The sequence below is a fragment of the Electrona antarctica genome (assembly GCF_951216825.1).
Source record: "Electrona antarctica genome assembly, chromosome: 15".
Classification (NCBI taxonomy): Eukaryota; Metazoa; Chordata; class Actinopteri; order Myctophiformes; family Myctophidae; genus Electrona; species Electrona antarctica.
In genome coordinates, this window is record NC_136796.1 from 7040542 (window position 1) to 7066401 (window position 25860).

Here is a 25860-nt window from a genome sequence, read left to right on the forward strand (position 1 = left end):
TGATGTTAATCAATGAAGTCACCTTAATTCAAGTGGCAGATGCCTTTTTTCCTTTTTTAATTATATATATTTTTAGGGCCATGTCATGCGATCTACCTGCAAAGCCTGCAAACAAGAAGGCACTGGAGCAGCTCAGATGATGTAGGCCCTTATTTTATTATAACAGGGTGCAGGTAAAAAGTGACAACGTTTCGATGTGTCAATTACATCTTCGTCAGGTCATAGCCCGAGGGGGCAACACAGTAAGGCTTAAGTAGTAAGTACACACATGGTGCAGGGGGCAGGCCTTACCTGCAAAGCCTTTCTGATCTACTGGTAGATCACAATCTACCTTTTGGGCACCCATGCACTACAGCATCACACAAAAGCATCAAAAGTAGCAGATCCAAGCAAAAAAGCTATTACAAGAAATTGGTTACAAAAGAATCTCCTAGAACAGATGACCTATTCTTGACTGCAAAAAGAGCTGGGTGAAAGAAGATGGGAGAAATGGATAGAGTATTTAGCTGGGGGGGCGGATATGGAGTGAATATGGGCTGTGTCTTTCCGGTTGTCAATTAATCCAAAAGTCTGTAATATGTATTGTTGTTGCTTGTTGCTGTACATTTTTTTATTATTATTCTGTTTCTTCTGTTGATGTTTTTGTTTTATTGTATGCCTTGTTTGTCTTTTGTGTCTCATGCATATTCAAAAAAAAAAAAAAAAAATCAAAGAAAGTAGCAGATCCACTTGAAGTGGGGCGTTTTGGACATACTGTATGAGGTTTCCACCCGACAGAGACGATATAAAGGAACACGGAATATGTTTGCTATGCGACGATAAACCTCTCCAAAGAGCACCTGTCTCCAGCTGTGTGTAATTATAAGGAATGTGAACGCTCTTATCTCTCTTATGTGTAAGCAAGATTGCTTGTCTTTGAAACTACTCGAGTAAAACGTGTCTCTTTTGAAGACTATAGGAATTTCCGTATGAATACAAATCATTCTCCAGTGATTTTCTTTCATTTCGACTTAAGATTGACTTCGGGGGGGAAGGTGGTTCAAAGCAAACTTAAACGGATCGTGAGTGTGATGTAAAAGCATATCTGGAGGCTACTCTGCAATTCTTACCTTTCCAAAGTTACCTTGGTACTAAATCTATTTAACTTGTAGTGAAAGCTACATGACTGCATGAGTTATTTTCCATTCTTTTACAGAGAGGGAATGAAAAATGTGGGTCCCAAGCCAAAAAATGGCTGATATCTAATCTAAGTCTTTATTTTATTGTGTCAGAATTGGAATTCAGAACTCAACAGAAGTGTACAGTTGACATACTTGACAGCTAATCCGTAGAGCGTGCTATTGCATGAGCTTTCTGGGAAAAGAGTTCACTTAGGAATGTGAATCCATTGTCGTGCAATTTCCAACTTTCAGTGCTGCGTGCTCAACGCTTAATCCTAGTCTTTCAGTGTTTGGGTGGCCTAAATATATGAGCACGAAAAAAAAACACTCCTTGGCCTAAATTCGGCCATAGCCACTTGCCCAAATGTGCTGACCTGACCATCACATTTGTGATGAGGTTTCCCTGGTTGGACATAGCGTGTGGAAGGAACACGTTATTCCAACCAGTTCCTTTCCCCTCCATCAGGTGCCCCGGCTGGCCAGGGGGAGGCAGTATAGAGACCAGGATTACTGCAGGTTTTTTTGTGAGGTATACCTAGCCTAGGGAATACAGGGAGAACATGCTCCAGACAGAAAGGCCCTTTCGCCAACCCCACCCCAACCCCACCCAGGGTATGGGCACTGATGACGCACACGGAGGAGAGAACACGCCCCCCAACGTCCCCAGCAGGGAATCGAACCCAGGACCTTCTAGCTGTGAGGGCAACAGCGCTACCGACTACGCCACCGTGCAGATGTGGTTTACCTGCTTCAGCTGCGTCTCAGAGTTGACGTGCGCGTTGCAGATGTGGTGTACCTGCTTCAGCTGCATCTCAGAGTTGACAGATGTGGTTTACCTGCTTCAGCTGCATCTCAGAGTTGACAGATGTGGTTTACCTGCTTCAGCTGCATCTCAGAGTTGACAGATGTGGTTTACCTGCTTCAGCTGCGTCTCAGAGTTGACAGATGTGGTTTACCTGCTTCAGCTGCATCTCAGAGTTGACAGATGTGGTTTACCTGCTTCAGCTGCGTCTCAGAGTTGACAGATGTGGTTTACCTGCTTCAGCTGCGTCTCAGAGTTGACAGATGTGGTTTACCTGCTTCAGCTGCGTCTCAGAGTTGACAGATGTGGTTTACCTGCTTCAGCTGCGTCTCAGAGTTGACGTGCACGTCGCAGATCTCACAGTGGAACGTCTTGTTCTGCAGGCCGGTGGACACCTCCGGCGGGGCGGCCGCCAACTTGGCCTTGACCCCCGCCCCCCTGGGGAAGGACTTGATGGCTCCGTCGCCGTTCCGCGCCTCCAGCATGGTCTTGTGCTTGGTGCCTGAAATGAGATGGCGAGGGTCAAGGAGTGCAAAACCCTTGGGCTTCCCAAACTCCTTCAGCTCAAGAGAGATAAATCTGGTGTGTCGAACGTACAAAAATACACTGTGAATTAATCACGTCTTAAGCCCTATTTCAAGGGTAGCGAAAAATAGCCGCTCTACAAGCTCACAACACTTCACATCCTGAGACATTGAGAGCTTGTATGTAGAAATTCTGGATTTAGAAAATGTTTTCTTCTTATATTGTTTTATGTTTTGGAGGTGTATAAAATCGTGAACCATAAAAACAGTTCCATCATCCAACAATGAGTCCCAATCTAGTAGGCATGTACCGATTTATTATCGTAAATCGATAAAAATCGATTAGAACTGGTGACAATTTAAATTCATATAATAAAGAGAATTGATAAAAGAAAACGTTTTTAGTCATTTGCCACTGTATTGAAAAAAGGTTAAGAGAAAACACAGTATTGCAAAAATAAATAAAAGAGAAGATAATTAAGCAATATTATACACGAGGGAGTGCTTTACCATCTTTTTTAGAAATGCATTCATGAAAGGTAAAGCACACCCTCGAGTGTAATATTGCGATTATACAACAGTTACCCTTAAATTCAATTTCATTAAAAGTAAGATATTCCCCCAAAAAAAACGACAGATGTAGGCACTACGACCACAAATGTCCCAATAGACTCACTAGCATAGCAACCCAGTCACAGTCGGCTGCGCTCTAGGAGAACAGAGCAGCTGATTTTTATGTTTTGATTAGACGTTCCATCATGCTCGTTTGACGCACGGCCAGATGGCTGTTTCAACCAATCAGATTGCTTCCTCGAAACGACCTGTTGTATAATACTTTATTTGTGTAAGAGAAATAATAAACATTTCTGTGTTTAAAATATTGTGAAAAATCATATCGTGAACCTAATATCGTGATTCGAATTGTATCATGATTTGAGAGAATCGTCTTCAAGACCCATAGTTTGGGAAACACTGGTCCAATGGACCAAGAAAGATATGTGTTTGTAACCACATGCATCAGTAGGGATGGAGCTCGATAACCGATACCTAAAAAAAAAAAAATATACTGGTTCTGTTCGGAATTTATTATCTCCCATCTTTCCACAAAATACTAGAAAATGCTCGATAGTGGGCTCGATAAGATCGTTATCAATACAAATGAACGAGCTCCCTATGCATCAGTCACTTTATCTTTACATGTACAGCATATTGTACTGCCATTGAGGAGCCTTCGTCCTACTCCTCCTCCATATTGTACTGCCATTGAGGAGCCTTCGTCCTACTCCTCCTCCATATTGTACTGCCATTGAGGAGCCTTCGTCCTACTCCTCCTCCATATTGTACTGCCATTGAGGAGCCTTCGTCCTACTCCTCCTCCATATTGTACTGCCATTGAGGAGCCTTCGTCCTACTCCTCCTCCATATTGTACTGCCATTGAGGAGCCTTCGTCCTACTCCTCCTCCATATTGTACTGCCATTGAGGAGCCTTCGTCCTACTCCTCCTCCATATTGTACTGCCATTGAGGAGCCTTCGTCCTACTCCTCCTCCATATTGTACTGCCATTGAGGAGCCTTCGTCCTACTCCTCCTCCATATTGTACTGCCATTGAGGAGCCTTCGTCCTACTCCTCCTCCATATTGTACTGGCATTGAGGAGCCTTCGTCCTACTCCTCCTCCATATTGTACTGCCATTGAGGAGCCTTCGTCCTACTCCTCCTCCATATTGTACTGCCATTGAGGAGCCTTCGTCCTACTCCTCCTCCATATTGTACTGGCATTGAGGAGCCTTCGTCCTACTCCTCCTCCATATTGTACTGCCATTGAGGAGCCTTCGTCCTACTCCTCCTCCATATTGTACTGCCATTGAGGAGCCTTCGTCCTACTCCTCCTCCATATTGTACTGCCATTGAGGAGCCTTCGTCCTACTCCTCCCATGCCCAACACTCCCTGCTGTCAGGTGCCGCGCCCCGGCCCGGCCCGTAGGAATACATTCCTACGGGCAATGGTAAATTCGAACCCACAACCTCCGTGGTGGTGTCACGGTGTGAATCAAGAAGGTAGGACCCAAGTGCAGAACAGGGAGGCGCAGAGGCAAGTGCAGAACAGGGAGGCGCAGAGGCAAGTGCAGAACAGGGAGGCGCAGAGGCAAGTGCAGAACAGGGAGGCGCAGAGGCAGATAAGTAAATGCTAGAGGGTTTATTCCAAAATCCAGGATACAAGGCAACATCACACTTAACATCAAACAATGAACTGACAAGGAACTCAAAAAAACAGGGCTATAAATACACACAGGGAAAACAGGGCACAGGTGAACAAAACTCAAAATCAAGACAGGGATTGGCTAAGAGACTAACAAGACACAGGTGGAGCAAACTAATAATCACAGGTGAGACAAGACAGGTAACCATAACCACAAAGGAAACCAGGGCACTAAATACTACAAAATAAAAGAGCACAACACTAAAACACACAAACTAGGAAGAAGGAACACTAGAACACAGCAGAAAATGTCACGGATCGTGACAGGTGGTGGGCAGGGACTTTAGAGACCAAACTAGTTGTTTGTTACCGTTGCTGTTGCCGTTCATCGTTTTGTAAACTAGCAAACTGCATTTCAAATTGGTGTTGTTGTTGAGTTCATGTTGAACCGGTGAACCGCACAGGTATGAGAACTGAGCAGATGTACATATAGAGCAGATATAGTGTACTGTCTCACCGCTGTTATGGGCCTGCAGCTGGGAGGCAGAGTTCACGGCCACCTTGCACAGCGAGCAGTACAGGAGACGTCTGGCCTTCTCCTCCTCTGACTCCGCCGTCTCCGCCTCTGGCTCCTCCGCTTCCCCGTCACGCTGCGTCTCCGTCTCCTCGCCCCGGGGGCCGGGAGGCAGCGAGGGCTCACCGGGGCCGTTCTGCGACGTGGTCTCGGACGCCAGACACGCCTCTGGTGCAGTAGGAGGCGCTGCTGCTGCCTCTGTGTGTGTCAGAAACACACAGTACGAACACAACGTTAATGCGAAAAGACAAGAGCGTGACATGAATGAGAGAGGGTGAATTTGATGGAAAGAGCAAGACATTGTGTGTGTGTGTGTGTGTGTGTGTGTGTGTGTGTGTGTGTGTGTGTGTGTGTGTATGTGTGCGTTTGCGTGTGCGACTGTGAGTGTGAGAGAATGTGTGTGCATGCCACGGCACGCACGCGTGTGCATCTGAGGAGGACAAAATAACAAGAGCGAAAGATAGACAGTGCACTGGAGAAGAGAAAATTGGATTTCTTTTTCACCCACTTTTGCCGGATACCGTAACAGCTGCATCCCCCCCCCCCCCCCAGGCCCCCCCATCCCCACTACATTCATCACTGTGAGAGAGAGAGAACAAGAAAGACAGAGAGAGAAAGAGAGAGATAGAGATAGAGAGAGAGAGAGAGAGAGAGAGAGAGAGAGAGAGACAGAGCGAGAGCGAGAGAGTGCAATTTTTTATGATCCCTGTCAAACTCCTCTAATCTGCCTAATAATCAGTGATTTCCCCGGGGCGTTTTGGTGCGTACTTTCCTCCAAGTGTTTAAACCAACAGCGCTGGTGCAGAGGAACAGAGAGAGGAGGCTTCGTCTCCGCTATCAGCTGTCAAAGATTGGAAGGAAGTGCAGGAGTGCCTGCTCCCCGTGGAGGAGCGAGAGCGAGCGCTGATTTAAGGGCCTTGCTGAGTGATAACAATGTTTATCTCTGCCGCGTCGAGTGGTTTGTTAGCTAGCGCTCCTTCCCCTGCTCTTAGGGGGGGCGATAAGGCCCCCGTGGTGAAAGAAAAAGAAAAGTCGTCTTCAGAGGTCCAGGCCTCGCTGGCTCTCTCGAGTCGACTGACTCGTACGACGGTGTCGCGTGCCGAAAACAGCTGCTATTTTCAGCACTATGGCTTTGCTCTCTTTCCCTGTCTCTCTATCTCCTTTTCCATCTCTGTTTCTAGAAAGAAATCTCTCATTATTAGTCATTAGCCAAGCCAAGTCAGTGCAAAACGTTGATAATGAAGCTGTCTACTTGTCCGTAAGACACCAGGAGCTGCCAGCCAGCAAACTGGTGCTGTGGGAACCAACACACGGGACCAACACACGGGACAGTTTTCTGAAAAAGCTATGTTTCTATATCAGTCATTCTTCGATTTAAAAAAAATAGCAGATCTACAAGCTCGTAGCGCGCCACTCGGTGGCGCGCTATGAGCTTGTAGATCTGCTATTTTTCAATAGCTAAAGCATAACATAATGCTAACACCAAAAGGGGTTCCCGCCCAAAATGGGTTAAAGATGGCTTTACTCTCTTTCCCCGTCTCTCTATCTCCTTTTCCATCTCTGCTTCTAGAAATAAATCTCTCATTATTAGCAATTAGCCAAGTCAGTGCAAAACGTTGATAATGAAGCTGTCTACTTGTCCGTCACTGCCAAAGACACCCGGAGCTGCCAGCCAGCAAACTGGTGCTGTGGGAACCAACACACGGGCACCGGTCACGAGGACGTCCCATACTAACATATGTGGATGTTCTCAGGAACGACGCAGGAGCGCAAAGCACCAACGAGCTGGCCAGATGTATGGAGAACCGGGATGACTGGAAGCAACGACGGAGGGCTCGTCTGAGGACCACCTATAGAGAGACTTGTCCGTCTGTGTAGTGTGTACAGTACTGCGTGTATGTCACTCTGTCTACAAAGTTGTCCACCAGAGGGCGCTAGAATGTCCAAACAATGTGGGCAAACATTGGATGGAAAACATAGATAGAACTAAAGTTGAAGCCACTAGTTGGTGGCCAACTGGCCATATTGTTGTGTCCTCCTATTAACTAAGTTTCAACTTTCAAGTTTATTTTAAAAACGTAATTGCATAACAATATGAATTATGAATTATGAATTATGATTAAGAAGACCTAAACTAGATGTTCAGTTGTAGGTCCTCGTGAAAAAGATTTAGTCAAAACTCACACAATGACAGTGTGATATTGGGCGGCAGTGGCTCAGGAGGAGGTCTTGGAATACAAAGATTCCAGGTTCGATTCCAATTTGTGTGTGTGTGTGTGTGTGTGTGTGTGTGTGTGTGTGTGTGTGTGTGTGTGTGTGTGTGTGTGTGTGTGTGTGTGTGTGTGTGTGTGTGTGTGTGGAAAAGCACTATATAAATGCAGTCCATTTTACCATGTGATAATAAAATGGGATTCATCATAGATATGGTGCTATGATGTATTTAAGATGCTTATCTCTTAATAATCTGATTCTGTAGCAAAGCAATCCGTATGTGCTCGCAAGCTACAGCATAACAGCTGTTTAGCTCATTTAAAACTCATGTACTGTAGCTTAAATGCACTAGGTTGGCTTGAAATAGATGCATTTGCATAATTGTTCACAGAATTGCTATTGGTGTTGGAAAGGGGTCTTGACAGTTAAAATGAAACAAAACCTCTGCCAATTGTGGGGCTTATAATCTAAGGGTGGATGTGCAACCAGCAACTACAGCCCACTTTGTAGACCCACAGATACAAATAAAAATAAATATATTACTATTATTTTGTACAGTATATATGTATAGAGTTTATAAATGTTATGCCCCCATATGCGAATCAACTAGATTTTCAGTTTACCTCATTCATAATCATAAGCTAAGGCCTAATGATACAATCACCATCTAAAGAGAACATAATTAGCACGACGATTTGGACAGTGTGGGTTGGTTGATTCAAACCACTTTGGTCTGAATCAGTGTTGATTTTGACAGCAATTTAGTTTTGTAGTATATTGTTTATTCAATGTTTCACGTTTAATCTGACCATAAAGCACATAAAAAGCTAAATGGATGAAACAATTACATTACCGGATGGCCCGCCCAGACTATCGGCAGAGTAGTTCTGGAGCAGTAGATTGTGTGTCCCTGGTTTTTCCCTAGTGGGAATGAATAATGAATTGCATTTTTATAGCGCTTTTCCAAGTGCTCAAAGCGCTTTACAATGGTTCATTCATTCACACATTGGGAGGTGAAGCGGCAAACAGTCGACGCCAGCATCCTCACTTCCCACATCCACACACCAATGGTGGCGAGCTCACACCGACCAACTCATTGGAGGAAATGTAGCCACAGCCGCCCAATGATCGAGGGTAGCTACTGGGACGTAAGTCGGGACTTGATCACCCCGGCTGGGCCACCCGAGTGAGGGGTATGATGTTGTGTGACCCGAAACCCCGAGGACCTTGGGATACATCACTGAGGATACGGATAGGATTTTATTTCTTCTGTGTACTGCTGTAATGTTTTATTGTCTCCACCAGGCCGAAGGCATGGGGAGAGAGTATGTTTTGCACTCCGTCCGTGTGTGTGTGTGTCCGTCCGTCCGTGTGTGTGTGTGTCCGTCCGTCCGTCCTTCCTTCCGTCCGTCTGTGTACAGCTAATCTCCGGCACCGTTAACCCGGTCGATGCCAAACTTTGCACACACACTCCCTGGATGGCAACGATGAACCTCTGCCCCGCATTTTCCAGAACGGCCTGTTATAGCGCCACCATGAGGCAGCTTTTCACATTTTTACCTAAAACTGCACCGATCTGCGTGAAACGTTGCATGCACACTCCCTAGAGGCCAAGGACAAACCTTTGACCTGCAATTTCCGCATCTGCCTTTTATAGCGCCACCAGGAGGCCGACTTTTGTAAAACACATTTTTTTACATTACTCCTCCAGATTCTGTCCAAAAATCTCACAAATCGTTACACAGTATCTCTATGGTCATGTGCTCAAGTTGGATCTGTCCGATATTTCATATTCCATCCTAATTGGCTATAATTGGCTTTCACAGTTTGCAAGATTGCCCCGTTTTGAACAATAGCCTCAAATCATGAACGCAGCATGCAATTTACGTGAAATCTTTCACACATTTTCTTACTAGGCTGAGGAATATATCCCACCCTTTTCACATTGGCCTGTTATAGCGCCACCAACAGGTTGATTTTTGCAAAACACATTTTTGGAACAAAATGCCTCAAATCATCCAATTTCCATCAAAGGCAAACATGTTTATATTACTCCTAAACATTTTGCCAAACATCTCACACAGTCCTATCCTCCTGGTGGAGACCTGTGCCCAGAAGGGCACTTCTTCTAGTTGCTGTTGTTTTACTCCCGTAAGTGCCTCTAAACTGATGTATTGCCTTTTTATATTCCATTGGAAAGCACTTTGTAACTCTGTTTTGAAAAGCGCTTTATAAATAAAGTTTATTATTATTATATTATTATTATACGTCCCAGGTGCATCCATGCGATGGTTTTTAGTACATTTCTGTTTATCTCTGATAGGCTGATTCTATGTTAGTCTTGTTCCCATAAAACTCATTTGAGAACTTGTACTTGTTTTGACCCCAGACTTAAACCCTGGGGATAGAATTGGTTATCTATGTAAATGCAGATTCTTTTTTTCTCAGCCTTCTCTGCCAAAGGCGTGTTGGTCCAAAAAAACACTTTCACTTTCAATTTCATGCATCGCCTCCAAAGTCCAGACTGTTATATCCAAAGAAGTCCTACCTAGACTAACAGAATACTAAAATATCCTTTAACCCATGTTGGGAGGGAACCCCTTTTGGTGTTAGCATTATGTTATGCTTTAGCTATTGAAAAATAGCAGATCTACAAGCTCATAGCGCGCCACCGAGTGGCGCGCTATGAGCTTGTAGGTCTGCTATTTTTGAAAAATCGAAGGACGACTGACATAGAAACAGCTTTTTCAGAAAACTGTCAGGATGTAGAAGACATTTTTAGAATCTGATCTCAGGTCAAAATGGGTTAAACATCAGGTGAAAGCAATTCTGGAGAAAGGTAGTGCACTGCATAGTGCATATAGTCTATATATCACTGGGACACACAGTAAATGAATTGAACCATTTGAAAGGCTAAAAGCTAAAAAAAAAAAAGGAGCTAACTTTCAGCTGTCCCCTGGTGGTCATGGCCTTATATGACAAGTGAAAGGTACGTCCTTAGGTCTTATATCGTCGCTGTCGGGCAGAAACCTCATATTCTTAGGTCGATTCATACTCCTATTTTAGAGCCAAATAAAAGTCGGTTCGGCTCTGTAGAGCCTACAATGTGACGTCATTTGAGGTTCGGGGGGGCGGGTACCGTCCTAAAGTCGGCTCTTCGGTGCTACTGAAAATTTCTGACGAGCCAAAATCATTTCGGCACTACAGCGCCGAAACAGCGGTAAAATAGGAGTATGAATCGGCCCTAAGTTTGTGTTTTTTGGTAAATTAATGTCAGTGTCACAAAAAAGCATCCACAAAGTAGCAGATCCACAAGCTCGAAACGTCGCCTAAATCGGTTGTTGAGAGCTTGTGGATCTGATACTTTAGCTATATGATTTTATTTGAGTCCTGAAGAGCAATAGTTTTGGACATATGATTCCACCCGACAGAGACAATATAATAGTTTAGTCTACCAATACATTTTGCGTGTCATTGATGTGACCCTAGTCTATCCTATCGAAACGTTGGTTTCTGTATTTTAATAAATGTATTTTGCATCGTGGCTATGAGCTGTGCAGCCTCCTAATAAAAAAATATATATTTTATGGGTCATTTATGTTTAAAGGATCTCTGGCTAAACCTCATATGCCTTAATACATTATGATTGCCATATATAACACAAATTAAAAATGAAAAACACCTTAAATATTGTATTTATTTTAGAAACTGTTCGTCTTTCACTCAATATGGACCGCTTCCGTTGCAAGTTGATGATGTCGTATGTCCATGCGTGGTCCAGCCCTACTGTATGTAATAATAATTAAAAAACAACTTCATACTTGATCAAGTATGATCAAAAACTATTTTATTAAATATTTGTATTAGTACATGCCATAGGGCTGAACCACACATGGACAAATTTCATCATCTACTTGCGACTCCGAATTGAGTGACAGATGAACAATTTCTAAAATAAATAAAATATTTAAGGTGTAAAGTTATAGAGTGCAACAGTCTAGCCATGCCAGGCAAATTATAATATATTAAGCCATATAAGGTTTATCCTTGTAACAGTAATACTGTGTCTCTCAATCCAGAGATATGGTTTTAACAATCAGCCACATACAGTAGTAGCCTGCTTGGCAACGAAATAAAAGGTAGATTTACTTGATCATTATCCCCTCAAGCAAAGCGATTAAACAGCAGTAGGCTATAGCCTAATAGACACTTTAAAATGCAAAGGTATGCAACTATGAAATATAGACTATCAGCCACACATTCATCGTTTTCCCATGGTTATGGTCACGTTTACCAGTGCATTTCCATTATCCCCGCAGCTAGAGATTTACAGGTATTTCACATTTTCCTGGATCAGAAAACTTCAAACTTCGAAACCCTTGCAGTAACTGCATGGCTCATCGAGTCCTGGACAGAGTGCAGTGGAGCGTTAATGACAGACCCAACAGCTGCAGGGTGTTGGAACGTAAAGCTCTACTCTGTGTGATTTGTTCTCCCTCACCGCGGTGTCAGTAGAAATGTTTAATTGATCCCCCTCGCTCGGGCCCGCTGTGATTAGCTGAGTTATGAAGTGATTGCTAAACTATTGTGATTAAGCTGTTTCTGTTTTCCACTACGCCACAGAACCGCTCTGAGAACCGTTAGGGATGAGACGCTTATTATCGTTTATCGTGATAAAGAAAAAAAACCCACAATAATCGTATCACAGATAATTTAATTTATTGTCTTCCGTCGTAGGACGAATTAGCTTTTGTTGAGCTGCAAATTCAGCACCACTTATACCCTCTATACTTGATAAAACGGACCTGTACAGAATGCATTTGGTACTCTCTTATGTCACTCTACATAACACATAGCAGATCTACAAGCTCACAATGTGTTGCATTGCAACATGTTGTGAGCTTGTAGATCGGCAGTTTTTTGGCAAACATTCACCCCAGAATAGGGATGTTGGGGGTTCAAGTGGTGAAACAAAAGTGTCACTTCAAGTTTTAAGCATATTTAGATTATCGCAATAATATCATTAGTCACAATTATTTTTGCCGCAATAATGTAATTTTCATATCATCCCATCCCTTCAGTTTATGTTTTACTACTGTGGTTCTCAAACTATTTAATTTCAAGGATAAACGTAACTCTAAGATTGTACAGATGGAACCAAATTAACCCGTAAGCATCGAATTGGTTCCATGTGCACACTCTCAGAGTTACAAACTTGTAAGGCAAACCTGCGAGTCCCTGGACTCCACTTTGAGAACCACTGTGCTACATTTTTTCTAAATTACACTCCATTCTCGGATCGGCACTCTGTATCGACCGATACGCAGGGTATCGGAATCAATATCAGGAAGGAATATAATGGTATTGGTACATCTACTATATAATGCGCCACGTCTCTGCGTACATGCGTACGTGTGTGCGTGCGTGCGTAGTTGCGTACGTACGCGTGTGTACGGTTGTAATGCACGTAACTCGAGAACCGTTTGACCCACCGACTTCACATTCGACACACGCGTTCCACACCCCCACAGGGAGTGCAGTGCCAGGTATTGAGTGGGTCGGACCCACGGTTCTCCAGAACCACCACAAAAGGCTCTGGTCAGGCTCTGCCAGTGGGCCTAATGAGGCCAATTCCTTTCAACTGGGCCAGGCTCTGCCAGTGGGCCTAATGAGGCCAACTCCTTTCACCTGTGCAATTTCCAGCCTCTGCCTCAGCCAATTGAGGCTCAACCAATCAGGCTCTGCCAGTGGGCCGAATTGATTGCCAAGTACACTTTTCAGTTTGCAGTCTACACTGGCTGACAATTAAAACGGGTGCTATGACAACGTATATCATTAGGTTCCCAAGTTGCATCGTTCCCAAGTAGGCCGGTGGCCGACTGCGACGGGCACCTACAGGTCTAGTCTCTCTATTAATAACAGTACCACACCGTTTGGCTCTGTTTTGGTGCAGAACAGTCTAAACCCAGTCACCACGCTTACATAACCACGGCCAGGCAAATGGACCCGGTAGCGTGGCAGGGCTATTCCACGGTTTGATTGAACGCTTGATTCCGATTGGTCAATCACTGACTTCATCGGTGTGTTATGTTGGGATAAAAGGCAGAGTCTTTGAATAATGATCAAAGCTTCGGAGCACCTGGCTCATACCAATCTGTGCTGCTTGATTCTTGCTGTATCCAACATTGCAAACACACAATGTCATTTACAGCTAAACAAATGTTTCTGAAAACATATTGAAGCGAGACTTGCAGTAACCTAATATTTTTTTTCCCAATAAAGAATTTATATATAATCTAAAAACACTTCCGAGCCGCACCTGGCATAAATTAACGGACCACATTAATTCATAAGCAATGAGATCAATTTAAAATGAATCAAATCGTTTTGTTGTTATTTAGTAAGTAGCCATGTAATAAGCAGGCCATTATTTAGAAATAAACCCCTTCACGCTTCACGTCAGGGTCTAATTATCCTGTCAGAGTTTATTTCTCAATAATTACTTGATTATAATTTATTATCCCTTGCGTATTCAATGATTGGTTTAGGCCTTGCGAAGTGCATGTCTGAATGCAGTGCTACTCAGAGGTGTAAAGTAACTAATTACATTTACTCAAGTACTGTACTTAAGTACAATACTTGAGTATTTCCAATTTCCAATACTATTACTTCTACTCCACTACATCTCAGAGATTGTACTTTTAATCCACTACAACTATTTGAAAACTTTAGTTACTAGTTACTTTGGAGATTAAAATTTTGATTGGAAAACATACATTAACCACACTTCAACCCTATATATACACATTTCGGCCATTTGAAAATAGCAGATCTACAAGCTCACAATGCGCCGCAATGCAACACATTGTGAACTTGTAGATCGGCTATTTTCAAAAGATTTTGTAGACATTTTGAACTTGTGAAATGGGACATTGTGCAATATGAGTACTCTTACTTTTAGTACGTTAAGTACATTTTGATGCCGATACTTTTACTTGCGTAAAACATTTGAGTACTCTCTCCACCACTGGTGCTACTGCCTGGCAGTTGAGGAGAGAAAACAGTACGTTTCCAACGGCATCAGTTATCACTTTGCGTTTATTTTTTACCTGAGATCAGATTCTAAAAATGTCTTCTACATCCTGACAGTTTTCTGAAAAAGCTATGTTTCTATGTCAGTCGTTCTTCGATTTTTCAAAAATAGCAGACCTACAAGCTCGTAGCGCGCCACTCGGTGGCGCGCTATGAGCTTGTAGATCTGCTATTTTTCAATAGCTAAAGCATAACATAATGCTAACACTAAAAGGGGTTCCCGCCCAAAATGGGTTAGAGCAGTGTTTCTAAAACTTTTACATTTCAAGGTCTCCCCTCAACTCTGACAGTATGCAAATGGCACCAAATGGACCTGTTGGTGTTCATTTGGTTCCATTTGTATACTGCCATAGTTACATAGTGACTAGACTGAGCTGTGGACATTGCTCTGTGCCCTTATGTCGCTATGTATGTAACTGTATTTTTATTTCTGTTCATGTCAAACATGTATGTGTTGCATACAAGGCTGCTGGGCCGCAAGACAAATTTCAGTGCAAACTGACAATAAAGTACTATATCATATCATACATATATATGATAGTAGCCTATAATGACTGTCTTCGAATCCTGTTAAAAAAACCCAGGAGCACTAGAGCCAGTGGGCTTTTCTGTTCATTGGGTCTCACTACATTCATGGCTCTGTTGAGGCACCTGACATTAAAATTCATGAGCAGGCTGGATCGCTCACTGAATGGACTCATTGGACAGATGACAGACCCAGGCCGTAGTTCTGTAAGGTACACTTCTACCATCAGAGGACACTGAATGGACTCATTGGACAGATGACAGACCCAGGCCGTAGTTCTGTAAAGTACACTTCTACCATCAGAGGACACTGAATGGACTCATTGGACAGATGACAGACCCAGGCCGTAGTTCTGTAAGGTACACTTCTACCATCAGAGGACACTGAATGGACTCATTGGACAGATGACAGACCCAGGCCGTAGTTCTGTAAGGTACACTTCTACCATCAGAGGACACTGAATGGACTCATTGGACAGATGACAGACCCAGGCCGTAGTTCTGTAAGGTACACTTCTACCATCAGAGGACACTGAATGGACTCATTGGACAGATGACAGACCCAGGCCGTAGTTCTGTAAGGTACACTTCTACCATCAGAGGACACTGAATGGACTCATTGGACAGATGACAGACCCAGGCCGTAGTTCTGTAAGGTACACTTCTACCATCAGAGGACACTGAATGGACTCATTGGACAGATGACAGACCCAGGCCGTAGTTCTGTAAGGTACACTTCTACCATCAGAGGACACTGAATGGACTCATTGGACAGATGACAGACCCAGGCCGTAGTTCTGTAAGGTACACTTCTACCATCAGAGGACACTGAATGGACTCATTGGACAGATGACAGACCCAGGCCGTAGTTCTGTAAGGTACACTTCTACCATCAGAGGACACTGAATGGACTCATTGGACAGATGACAGACCCAGGCCGTAGTTCTGTCATGTACACTTCTACCATCAGAGGACACTGAATGGACTCATTGGACAGATGACAGACCCAGGCCGTAGTTCTGTAAGGTACACTTCTACCATCAGAGGACACTGAATGGACTCATTGGACAGATGACAGACCCAGGCCGTAGTTCTGTCATGTACACTTCTACCATCAGAGGACACTGAATGGACTCATTGGACAGATGACAGACCCAGGCCGTAGTTCTGTAAGGTACACTTCTACCATCAGAGGACACTGAATGGACTCATTGGACAGATGACAGACCCAGGCCGTAGTTCTGTAAGGTACACTTCTACCATCAGAGGACACTGGCATGAGTGCCTCGCCTAGAGTAGTAACCTGTGGGGCTGGGTAAATGTACTGTATTTTTATTTATTTTTTATTCTCATTTTGGTATATGTGATGGTGGTCTTACCTTGTGGGCCACGAGCCTGTAATAAAGTTTATAAATACAGACTTGCATGGTACGGGTCCATTTAGATCCCCTGGCCTAAAAGAACCCACAGACTCCCTGAGTGGTACTTTTAGAACCAATGTATTAGAGGTTATTCAGGTAAACGGCTCAGGTTCTGTAAATGAAAGCTCATTTTCAAAACATATTTAACCCCTGTTTGTCTAAACAAAATGTCCAGGGATAACTCTCCCCTATGTAACAGATGTAAACTACATTTGGGTACCTACCCGCATAATGTTCTGGTTTTGTCCAAAAATAAAACCTTTTTGGCAAATAATTCACGATCAAATGGAAAAAATCCTCAAGATAAAATTGAAGAAATCCCCTCTGTTATATCTCTTGGGGGCAGACCCAAATGTAAATATGAGCTCTGCCCATAGGAAACTATTTGATCTATTTAAATTCTTAGCAAAGAAATGTATCTTAATTTTATGGAAGACATATGAGCTACCTTCAGAACATATGTGGACGGCCCAAATAATGTCACTATTACCCCTGGAGAGGCTTAAATACGAAACACAAAATAAGCCAGATGTATTCGTAGAGGTATGGACCCCCTTTTTGGACTATATTGAAGAGCGCAGTTGATTCTGTGTAGGACGAAACCCACCATCACTTTGCACACAAGCATTCCACTACCCTGTACCACTTGGGAATTATTATTATTATTACTATTATATATATATTCTTTTTCCTTTCTCTTTCATTTTCTTTGTTCCTCATTGTTGTTCTTATGTATATTATTGTATATTACTTTTTTACGTAACTGTCTTGTATTGTAAGTCTGTGTTGTCTTTGTGTCTATGTAAAAGAAAGAGAAAATCATCAAAATAAATGATGATTAAAAAAAAAGAAAGCTGTGGATCAGCACTCAGCAAAGCACTCTTTAACAGACTAACAGTAATGGTTAATTTGGTTATATTAAACTTGAAAAGGTTCTGCATAATCATTTGCATAACACTCCATTTGGCTCTGGAGTGAATGCAATTCATCCATAAATTGCGACAGCATTGGCAGAAATGTGTGTGTATACTGGACTTCATTCTCCTACTCCTGGATCTTTTGGTTTCCAGAGTTGCCAAACGAGCAAGCTAGGTTTGAAAAGAACATATTGGGTTGCAGAAGGAGAAGAGACTGGAGCAGCACAGACATTTAGAGCCTTTTATTAGGTGCTAAAGTATACAAAGACTAACGTTTCGACCTTGCAGTCTTCATTCATGACTCTGATGAAGAACACAAGGTCGAAACGTTAGTCTTTGTATACTTTAGCACCTAATAAAAGGCTCTAAATGTCTGTGCTGCTCCAGTCTCTTCTCCTTCTGCAACTCTTGTCCTTGTACCTGTGAAGCACCGGATCAGCCGGTTTAGGCTTGAGGCGCGTTGGTAGACTCCCTTTGAACATATTGGGTTGTTTGGTCGTGACATCCCTAGTTAATGTAAAGGGATCGTGACATTAACATTTTCTTTTTATTATTTTTTTGATTTTCTGTGGTCTGGGGTTTTCTGGCTCAAACAAGTGCTCTGATTTGCTTGTGAGGTAAGAGTCCACAAATCCCATATATGACATAAGAATTTGCCAGCAGGGATTTTGCCTGTTTTCATTGCACCCCAAAAGAGAAACACACAGAGAAAACCCCGGACCACAGGAAATCTTTAACTTTAACGTTACATGGCCGACCGTGGCAGCATAGAGACTTTTTGCTGCGGTTTATAGTGTGTCTGCGAATTGGGACTCTATTTTCCCTACGCTGTGCCTCTTGGATACCGGAGAACTCGCCAGTTTACCAAGTCGCCGCGGCGAAGATTCTTCATCAATGTCTTCATCGTTATGCTAACATGCTGTCTTCATCAGTGTACTATGTCACACTCACAGATGTTATCGTTCATCAAATTATTTTGTGCAATTAAATGGTCAGCTAGATAATGATAAAAAGGTGAGTATGTGAATACCAATGATAAGTAGACCTACCATTTCAGGATATTGTTTACTAATGAATTACATTGTTTCGGTACTTTGGTGTTTAAACTTTTAGCACTCCTACTTTCTCTAGTGTTAACTCTAAACAACTATCCGCTCTCTCTCTCAATTCAATGCAATTTAAATGAAGTAAAACAAAAATGCACTAAATTTACAATTTACAATTTAGGCATTTAGCAGACGCTCTTAATCCAGAGCGACTTACATTAAGCAATGTAAGTCGCGGCGAGTTGGTAAACTGGCGAGTTCTCCGGATACCTGCCTCTTTGGGTCATGGATATTGTCACACGCTCAAGACTACTTTTAAGACTACTTTTGCCATTCCCAAAACCCAGGTTTGAGAAAAAGAAAAACAGTCGGCATGGCCTGCCGCCTTTCAGACAGAGCTGTGTAAATCTCATCCTACATTCATTATTGCCTTTCAGGTTTAAGTGCAGGTTCATTCACTTTAAAACACACCTGGGCTCATATTAACATCTACTTCTAAAACACACCTGGGGCTCATATTAACATCTACTTCTGTCACACCTGGGGCTCATATTAACATCTACTTCTGTCACACCTGGGGCTCATATTAACATCTACTTCTGTCACACCTGGGGCTCATATTAACATCTACTTCTGTCACACCTGGGGCTCATATTAACATCTACTTCTGTCACACCTGGGGCTCATATTAACATCTACTTCTGTCACACCTGGGGCTCATATTAACATCTACTTCTGTCACACCTGGGGCTCATATTAACATCTACTTCTGTCACACCTGGGGCTCATATTAACATCTACTTCTGTCACACCTGGGGCTCATATTAACATCTACTTCTGTCGGTGTCTAATATGTGAGAGTAGATCGTTCAAGGTCAGCTACACACACCTCTATGTGGATCTTGTTTTAATCATGTCATCTACCGTCCTTCAATCTCTCTTTGTTCTCGCACGCACGCACGCACGCACGCACGCACGCACGCACGCATACACAAACACACAGGGCTGTGTATGCAAACTATTAACACACCCACCCACATATCTGCTGATACACTTTGAGGCATTCACATAAGCTCACATACACTCCCCTTCTCCTTGACTTCCGCATACACACACGCCCGCACTCCCGCACGCACGCACGCACGCACGCACACACGCACGCACGCACGCACGCACGCACGCACGCACGCACTCACAGACACACAGTGCATGCCACTTCCTCAGTGCTGGCTGTGTTTTTGAAGTGAGGAGGCTGTTTGATAAGCGTCTTAAACGTGCCCATGCTGTGGGACAGCTCAGGTCTCTCAGGCTGCTTATCATACATCAAAGACTTAAAGGCATGAAGGAGGAAATAAGTTATGAAGAGAATGATCAAAGCTGCCTCGCCTCCGTTCGTTTGAAGTCTGCACACACGCACGCGCGCACACACGCACGCACGCATGCATGCACGTGCATAGGCTCGCACGCACGCACACTAGGGGTGGGACAAATTCACTTACCTCTCAATTCGACACGATCTCAATACCTAGGGAGCCGATTCAATTATAATACGACTCTTAACTAAATTGGGATTCTGCGATTCAACGATTGTTGCGATTCAATGCCTCGATTTTTTTACCCAAGTTACTTTGTGTTTTTTTAAAACAATTATAAACAAAAAATTTTGAACAGAAAAATCGATTAAACAAATTATGGGAGTGAATCAAAGTTTTTTCCACGCACGCACGCACGCACGCACGCACGCACGCATGCACACACGCACACACGCACACACACAAACACACAGATATCGCGCATATCATAATGCACACACAATGACAATGTACAGTAGGCACACTCATACAGTATACATGCATGTGTAGTCACACACACACACACACACACACACACACACACACACACACACAAGACATACACACAAAGACATACACGCCTAGGCCTGTCACAATTAATTATTACATAATCACCTGAAACAGTTATTTGAGATGGTCGCAATTCTTTTTCATAATAGTTTCCATGTTGAAACAGTTTCATACACTTTCGCTCTTATCATCACATATCATCACATTCCGGCCAATCACAATTGGCGTCCTCACTTTTTATCCTCAAGTCCAATCAGGCTAATCACTTGTGGCGTCCTCGACCTCAATTTTCTGTCTTCACTATTTACCCTCAATACCAGAGTAATCTAGTAAGAGAGTGGCGACACGCTTTGATCTCGCCGCAAAGCGGGGTGCTCTGGGCTATAGTTCCAAACATTGGAACTATCCCATCGAGATAGAATGAGCGCTTCCGCATTCCATTGTTACAACGTCAACGCTAGTGTCGTGACTCTCTTACTAGATTGCCTCTGCTCAAAACATACATGGCTCAGCCAATCAAATCATCGCTATGGGGTGCTCAGCCAATCATATCATCGCTATGAGGTGCTCAGCCAATCAAATCATCGCTATGGGGTGCTCAGCCAATCATATCATCGCTATAGGGTACACACAAACAAAAAGCTGGACATCTCAAAAAATGACAATCAAGATGATGACCCTACCTACAGCCGCCGAGGTGGTGTTTGAGGTGATGGTGATGGCTGGATGAGCAGGTGGAGAGAGCAGGAGGGGGAGGGGGAGGGGGGGTGACGGCGTTTCAGGGCTGTTGGTTCTGCTGTCCAGCGGCGTGTCCATGGCTTTGATCCTCTTGGCGTGTTTGGTGCCACCGTAGTGTGACGACGCTTGCACCTGCACACGCAACACACACACACGCACGCACGCACGCACGCACGCACGCACGCATGCACAAATATGCACGCACGCACGCATGCATACACACAAACGACAGTGTTAATGTCGTCTCTATGCCGAAAAATGTTCGTCGAATACCTTTTTTAGCGGTTGAAAACTAAATAAAAACTGCTACACTTACTATGACTAAAACTATGAGACTAAATATATTGACAATTTCGTCAACAAAAGGCTAAAATGTTAGGGAGGGACTATAGTGGAGAAAAGATCCTGCAGAACTTAAAGACAAGTAATTTTATGCTTGGTTGTCCTCTGAAAATAGCAGATCTACAAGCTTGAAGTCTTAAGGCCCGCCAAAATATTTTTTTGTCGACAAAATCAAATGTAGAAAATCTTATGATATTTAGTGGACTAAAACCATACAATATGAGAATATGACTAAGTGAAACTTTATGACTAAACGAAATCAAAATGAACACTGACGTGCGCACGCACACGCCCATGTCCACGTCGTACATGCATCACACACACACAACAAAGATTCTCACATGATGTTGCTCGCACGACAAATCAAGCCAAACCCTCGTTCAGTGCCAGAAGGAAATAGCAGGAAATAGCAATCACAGTACGCCCTGTCATCACGCACATAAACATCTGCTTACCACTTCACTTCACCCCTGCTGCACCATGTTGCCTCCCTCCTCCACCTTATTCCCTTCCACGTTCTCTTCCTGAGGATTAAGAATTAACCATCTCCTTTCCTTCCATATTCACTCCCAATGAACCACTTATAACAAGTCCCATCTTATGCTTTCACAACGTTGAATATAGCGAAAATAAATACATGTTTAATTTTCATCTGTCATGGGGATACATTATTGAAAGTGGTTACAGCCCTGCAATGACTTAGGGGCGACTCACACGGTCGCAACAGATTGATGTATGCTTTCCCCAATAATCTTGCCCCAATGCATTTCCAATGGGAGTCACATGGTTTGACACAACATTTGTGTTGTATGAGGGGGAGGGGGGCAGTCGAAACACAGCCGAAAGCCATACAACACAAATGTTGTGTCAAACCATGTGACTCCCACTGGAAATGCATTGCGAGCTTACATCAGCTATACATCTCATACAACAAGCATGCATCAATGTTGTATGCTAGATGTAAAGGTGTGAGTGAGGCCCTATTCCTCTGCTACATTTACTTAAGTACTGTACTTAAGTACAATTGTGAGGTATTTGTACTTTAATAATAACATAATAATCTTTATTTATAGAGCACCTTTCAGACACAAGTGTAGTTCAAAGTGCTTTACATACAAGTAAAAAGGAATTCACATAAAAAATGTTTTAACAAGGGTTAAAAAAAAAAGTAATAGCTTCAAATCTGGTCAGTAGAATTCGTTGAAATTAAAAGTAAATTTAAGATAAGGTTACAAGAGAATCAGTTAAAATCAGTTAAAAGCAAGGTCATAGAAATGGGTTTTTAGCCGCCTCTTAAAGTCATCAACTGAGGTTGCTGGGAAGAGAGTTACTTGAGTATTTCCAATACTTTAAGTCTTAATACTTAAAGTCATCAACTGAGGTTGCTGGGGAAGAGAGTTACTTGAGTATTTCCAATACTTTAAGTCTTAATACTTAAAGTCATCAACTGAGGTTGCTGGGGAAGAGAGTTACTTGAGTATTTCCAATACTTTAAGTCTTAATACTTAAAGTCATCAACTGAGGTTGCTGGGAAGAGAGTTATACTTGAGTATTTCCAATACTTTCACGCCACTACATTTATTTGAAAACAGTTAGTTACAGTTACTTTGTAGATTTAGATTATTATTACAAAACATACATTAACCACTTCAGCCCTATTTCGGCCATTTGAAAATAGCCGATCTACAAGCTCATGCGATTGTGAGCTTGTACAGTATTTCTATATTGCCGTATTGATACTTTTACTTAAGTAAGAACATTTGAGTACTTTTTCCACCATTGATCAGGATCCAGTGCAGCACCGACAACTATACGGGGGTGCCTGGTAGCTGGAGCACCCCTGAAGAAAATATAGGAGCACGAAATAGCATCCCTGAGCTTCCCTCCCCCTTGACTGTGGTTTTGTCACGTAGTCACACCTTTACGGGGGCGTTCTCAGAACAAGTATTCAGATGCTAATATGGTGGCTTTTGTTTTAAATAACAATTACAATTACGCTACAATAGACATTCATTAATTCTTTACTTTACTGTTGATCATTGATCATATAGACCATGCTGAAATGTTGAAAGAAGATGCTGAAACAAGTCATGAGTGAATCATGTGTTCGTCGTGAACTGAAATCGCACCACTGTGTTTATTAGCAAACTGAAAAATAAAGTCGGCTACCAAACGAAAACAATAAAGTGTTTTTTCTCCTCCACCCCCGGCGAGGGGGGGAGGAGGGGTAGTAGCCTGGTGGAACCACCTCCCCCCTGCTGGACAACATTTTAATTCTACCAGAAGGGAGAGTCTGGTCTCTCTCGGGCAGAGACGATGTACTCCGATCCAAATCAGACTGGAGCGATATGCGGCCGCTAGAGGCGGGATCAACGCAAGACTGGTGACATATTGAAGCTGTGCCACAGACTGGTGACATATTGAAGCTGTGCCACAGACTGGTGACATATTGAAGCTGTGCCACAGACTGGTGACATATTGAAGCTGTGCCACAGACTGGTGACATATTGAAGCTGTGCCACAGACTGGTGACGTATTGAAGCTGTGCCACAGACTGGTGACGTATTGAAGCTGTGCCACAGACTGGTGACATATTGAAGCTGTGCCACAGACTGGTGACATATTGAAGCTGTGCCACAGACTGGTGACATATTGAAGCTGTGCCACAGACTGGTGACGTATTGAAGCGCTGCCACAGCACAAATGTAAACACAACCTAACAAGACTACAACTAGAAATGATTATGGAGATATCAGATTTTTGTCCCGCTGCTTCCAGTTCATCGTTTCTGCTTGAGAGACCAGATGCAGGCAGGAGGAGGGAACTTGTGAACTCAATACTGCCGCAATCTGGCGGAGTCAGGTTAGGGGGGGGGGGGGGGCACCCCTGACAGTTCTAAGAAGAACTCACCCCTGACCCAGTGAATAGATGAACACAGTATTTCACTGCTGCCAGTGGCTGTGGACCGAGTGAGTAGAAAAGGCTCGTCTGGTCATCCGAAGGTCGCCGGTTGGACCTACGTACTGTACCTGCGGCTGGTTTGATCTGTGAGTTTATATTTTTCTCCAAAGCAGCTTTCAATGAATTCGCAGCATTCACATTCCGATGGCGTAGGAAACCATGGAAGGCACCAACTAATCAATATCTCTCTAGCGCAAGTTCACTTCTCGCACGCACGCACGCACGCACGCACGCACGCATGCACGCACACAGAAAACAGAAAACATAACTGAATCTCCGCCCCCAGAATAGAGACTCTATAGCCCTAGGGTTCATATGGTTTTATGTATTACTGCATGTTGTTGGCAAAGGGCTGCATACCAGCTCAAAACCTTTTGCGTCATACAGCAAAGTTTTACTTTCTGTTATTGGACCATGTTCAATGAAGGGCGGAGTCGGCAAGACTCACTGTGGGAGTCTGAAGATAGTGGATGACTGCCCGCCTGACTCATTATATTCACACATGAATCTTATTTTATTTTGTTTAAAGATAAGAAGGAGAAAGGTTCAGCAGGGGTGAAGTGTGCGGCTTCTCTGCAGATCATCACTCAAGAGAAAACCTCAAATAAACGCCAGACATATTAGATCGTAAGACCGGATGACAGGCCAGGATTACACTCTTGTGTAAACTCTGTTGATCGCGTCAGTGTGTTTATGTGTAGTGCGTGCGTGTGTGTGTGTGTGTGTGTGTGTGTGTGTGTGTGTGTGTGTGTGTGTGTGTGTGTGTGTGTGTGTGTGTGTGAGAAACGGTCTTTTCCCCCCAAAACAAAACACAACAAAACACACAAGCGTGCCAGCGGTGCCACCACACCCACCTCGGAGTTGAAACGGAGTCGACAAACTCCACACGAGCTGGACTTCCTCTTCAGGGGCGTGGCCAGCCTGAAGCCTGGACCAATCAGGGCTTTGTGTATGTGATCCATCTGCAAGCAGAGGACGAAGGGTTTGTTTAACGGCAGGGTGTTGGTGGTAAGGTGATTCATTAATGACAGTCATTAAAAAATAAAGAAAGAAAATGGCAAATATAATAATAATAGATTGCACGCACGCACGCCACACACACACACACACACACACACACACACACACACACACACACACACACACACACACACACACACACACACACACACACACACACACACACACACACACACACACACACACACACACACACACACAGAACAAGGTCTGCCATCAGTCATTGGTGGCAGAGGGGTGGAATCCTCTGGGATTTATGGAGTGTGGAAATGGGGACGGTCCTCCATTCTCAGGGTTCACCCCCGTTGACACATTTATGGGTCAAAGGTCAAAGGTAGCCTGGTGCAGCCAGATGACCCCCATAACCACCGTGACCTTTACATGACCTTTCCACTAGGGGCGGTGATAAATTAAGGCGTGGCTTTGGAATCGAAACATTCCTCGCTCTGGTGGTTTGGAGGGGA

At 43.5% G+C, this 25860-nt stretch overlaps 1 protein-coding gene across 1 annotated transcript in view; it reads right to left on the reverse strand.

Moving 5' to 3' along the window:
* Positions 1-25860, reverse strand: part of LOC306937859 (zinc finger protein 385D-like) — a 73994-nt gene that overhangs the window by 15690 nt on the left and 32444 nt on the right. Inside the window, exons 3-6 of the mRNA XM_079521864.1 lie at positions 25231-25338; positions 21019-21205; positions 5205-5459; positions 2277-2464 (exon numbers count right to left, since the gene is read on the reverse strand). Of these exons, the coding sequence (XP_079377990.1) occupies positions 2277-2464; positions 5205-5459; positions 21019-21205; positions 25231-25338 (738 nt within the window). The remainder of the gene's footprint in view (positions 1-2276; positions 2465-5204; positions 5460-21018; positions 21206-25230; positions 25339-25860) is intronic.